The sequence below is a fragment of the Malus domestica genome, chromosome 03 (assembly GCF_042453785.1).
Source record: "Malus domestica chromosome 03, GDT2T_hap1".
Classification (NCBI taxonomy): domain Eukaryota; kingdom Viridiplantae; phylum Streptophyta; class Magnoliopsida; order Rosales; family Rosaceae; genus Malus; species Malus domestica.
Genome location: NC_091663.1, coordinates 37,172,805 through 37,176,689, shown reverse-complemented (window position 1 = coordinate 37,176,689; position 3,885 = coordinate 37,172,805). Strand labels below are relative to the sequence as shown.

Genomic DNA, 3,885 nt, shown 5'->3' with positions numbered 1-3,885 from the left:
GTAAAGAATGTTCTACGTTGAACACTGACTTCGGTTTATCTAACCTATTGGCCTTTAGTTGTATCACAAAGCCAACAAGTTAAAGAATTCAGACTTTTTTTTAAATTTTTTTTTTATTTTTTTTTATGTTTAGAAACCTTAGCAATACGAGAGGAATTTTATTGATAGCGAAATAAGAAATTATACCTATTCAGAAGGACATAAACCTTACCATCATAATGCAAGAAAAATAAAATAAAAAATACATGAAAAAAGAAGGGAAGACATAAGAAAAACTTATATGCCGGGATGCTCGAAAATTCATATGAAGAAGAGGGAGTCTCCAATGGTGGAACCGCATGCCATACAGGGAAAGACGAAAGTAACCCTAAATTTGCTAATTTATCAGCGACCGCATTCCATTCTCGACAAAATATGAGAGCACTGGAAAATCATGTGTTTCAAAAGGGAAAGACATTTTTTCCAATGAATCCACAGTTGCCAAAGAGGAGAAAAAAGTCAGAAGAAAAGCAAGAGATCACACTAGAAGCGTCACTTTTGAGCCACAAATTTCACCATTCCGCGCGTGGGCCAACTCCACAATAAGGGATGAAAACATGAAGCTCCGCATAGAAAGAAGTACATGATGCCCCAAACTCCGAAAGAAACCACCAAGAAAATAACTAGTTGAATCAGGAAAACCCCAGAGCAAGATGTACGACCCGAGTTACCCTTAGCAACCCCATACGCATTCTCCCTAGCCCAATCATACGGACGATGCCAAAGAATGAGAACAATAAAAGGAGCATTACATAACTTGAGTGGAATACCAAGAGAGATTTAAAGTTGCTTATCTAAAACTCCGCGAACATAACCAAGAGGGAAAACTCCAAACTGCCAACTCCGACGTTCATAAATAAATAAATATATATATATATATATATATATATATATATATATATCATCTTTTAATGCATGAATACAAGATTTTGGGCTATTAGACTCTTTTGATTTGTTACATCTCAAAAGTGAGACTCTTCGTAAACTTTCTGTCATCCCTTATTTTTTTGTAAAAGGTTTTTTAATGTTGATACGGAAATTGTACCAAAAATATGAGGTGACAAAGAGTATATAAAGAGTCACACTTTTGAGAGAATCTCCTTAATTAGCATTGAGAAATGCTAAGAAAACTCTCTCAAAAGTGGAAGAGATTTTTCAGTGTGACCAGTACACAGGGTGGTACACCACATGTTACTATACAAATGATGTGATATGTGTGTTAAAAAACTAATAACTTAAAAAATAAAATTTCACACCACGTATATAAAAACATGTGGTGTACCACCTGTGTTCCAGTCACAATGAAAAATTTATCGCTTATGGGACTCTCTGCCACTTTATTTTTTGATGAAATTCTCGTACCAACATTATAAAACTTTATGCCAAAAAAATGAGATGGCAAAAAATCTATAGAAAGTCTCATTTTGAGAGAGACTCTTAGCATTTCTCCCTTGGCATTTTCCTTGTTACACGAGCAACAAAATTGATTGCGTCCTTGTACTCTTTTTTGTTTCTGCTCTTTATCTTTGCTATGACGCATCTGAAATGAATGCAAATGCCACTCATAGAAGACAACTACATAGGAGTTACCAAAAGCAATCCTTCTGAACCGCCTTCTTTCACGTGCATGTGTTCCGTTATACCTTGGAACTCTCATGCATCTTATTAATCTCTACTTAAACAAAATCACGAACATTTAATTTACTAGGTTTGCTCTTCTAATTGTTTATGACAGATCACATCAACTTGATGATATAGCTATACCATCTTGTGACGGCAGACCTTGCTTTGAGTTTGGAAAAAACTATTAGAGAGAACTCAGAGAAGGATGCATCGCTACGTATTTGCACATGATTATTTGGTTTAATAGCCGTTAATTAGGTGTTGAGTTCAATTTCACAAAAAATTGTTAATAAAATCGTTGCGTGGTATATATAACCAACAATTGTCATTGAAAAACTGTGAGTCAATCACAAAGTTGACACTTTTTAGTAATTTATAATTTATATTAATTACATAAATTTAAAATTTTGATAATATTTAGCTAGCTACTAATTATATCCGTATGATGAGGATTCAAGAAAATCACTTTTCAGCAGGCAAGGCCTTGATTATGGACAAAATATTATTGCACAACAGGCGGAACGCTTTGTTCTTCGCTACCATCACGGATTCCTGTCCCTTAAGAGATTTGTCGCAGAAGTCGGCGTCAGAAATCGCCACGTTGACCCACACTTCAACGTCCTTGAAGTTACTCGCCGAGATGGCGGCGGTGCAGTCGTCAAGCTGGTCGTTGGCATCGGAGTAGTGCTCAACGCAGTCCGCCAACCCCTGCTGAATCATGGGGTCCAAGGTGGTGGCGTTGTGCATGAGCAACGACCGCATGTGCTCGTCCACGTCGGCGGCCATTGCCGCGGCCAGCCGGACGGCAATGTAGGCGAGGCCTATGAGGTCAGCGCCCTTGCTGTTCGAGTCCTTCTCTAGGGATTCGATGCATAAGTCCTTCCTGGGTGAATGCTGGCACGCTTGTTCAAGAAGCTTCATATTCACCTCCCCCGCGGCGGCAGCGGTGTTGCTTCCTTCACTTTCACCTTGACCTTGACCATTACAGGCGACCACGACAAATCTTCCGGCACACAATGTTGAGAGGAAGAAAAATGCTGCTGCAATTGGCTTCATTATTATTATTATTTTTTTTTTGTTAAATTAATAGAAGGGGGTTATTTAATTAGAAAACAAGGAGAATGAGTGTACATATATGAGGAATTGGAATGGTGGTCGGTTTTTGTGAGAGGAGAGCCTCTCAATGCTGCGATTTATGAGGAACCTTCACTGGTTTCTCCTAATTTTTTAAACGCGTTTTGGACGTTGATTTGAACGACTGGGACTGAAGGTGGATTTTGTTCTTCCAAATTTAACACATGTATGGTTATGCGGCTTGTGCTGAACATAGGCAATTTGGAAATCGGGATTGTATGGTTGGTCTTGAGTTATGATGGCTTTCCAAATTTCCTTAGAGGTTTGTAGCCCTAGGTATGCTTGGGCTATGTTCGTATTTTTTGTTTGGTGGCTTGTTCGTATAACTAAATTATTAACATTGTAAAAGACTAATTTTTCGCCATTGTTGAATGAATGGGATTACATGAGAGTGCCTTGGAGTTGAAGAAAACCTTGGGGCCGTTTGAAAACAGAAAGTAGTTACCATTTAAAAAAAAAAATTTAAACTGAAAACAAAATGGTTATCAAACTCTCCTTTAGATAAACAATATGACCGACTGTATTAATAACATAGCTTTTCCAATGCACGCAAGTCAACCTTTATAAGATTGGCTGGTTGGTCTGCCCTACTAAAATTTTAGCACAACAAGTAGGCATCATTTATAAAGTTAACCTCCACCACTTGCTTGAAGTAAGCTACCACCTCTTAACAAGCAAGCCCACAACTGAAGTAACGCTCCACCATCTGCTTAAAGAAAGTTGGCTCCTTTTTATTGACAGCTTTTGCTTCTCCTCAACCAATTTTGCTTATTTTAGAACCAAAACTAAGAGGTTAGAGTTTGAGAGAGAGATTTGTTAAGTTAAGGAACTCAACTGTTGGATTCCATGGTTCAAGCATTGTGAATCATGTAAGTATCCTTGTGTTGTTAGCTTTGCATTGCTTTGCTTCCATCATTCTGAATTTCTTGAGCTACTTTTGTTGTATTGTGATTCTGTTTTCAGTTTCCTCCTTTGATATTTGAAACTCAGTTGATTATTGATTCAGATGTCATTGCCTTCGTTTCATTGTTTAAAGTGTTTATAATCGAACATCGTATAGCATCTAAACATGTGGTTGATTCAGTTCAT

General features: G+C 37.6%; 1 protein-coding gene across 1 annotated transcript; it reads right to left on the bottom strand.

The window, feature by feature from the left end:
• Positions 1-1,990: 1,990 nt before the first annotated feature.
• Positions 1,991-2,823, bottom strand: LOC103419166 (putative invertase inhibitor). The gene has a single exon (XM_008357288.4). It carries the CDS (start codon positions 2,716-2,718, stop codon positions 2,125-2,127), a length of 594 nt encoding a protein of 197 aa, XP_008355510.3. The 5' UTR covers positions 2,719-2,823; the 3' UTR covers positions 1,991-2,124.
• Between the last annotated feature and the right edge of the window lie 1,062 nt (positions 2,824-3,885).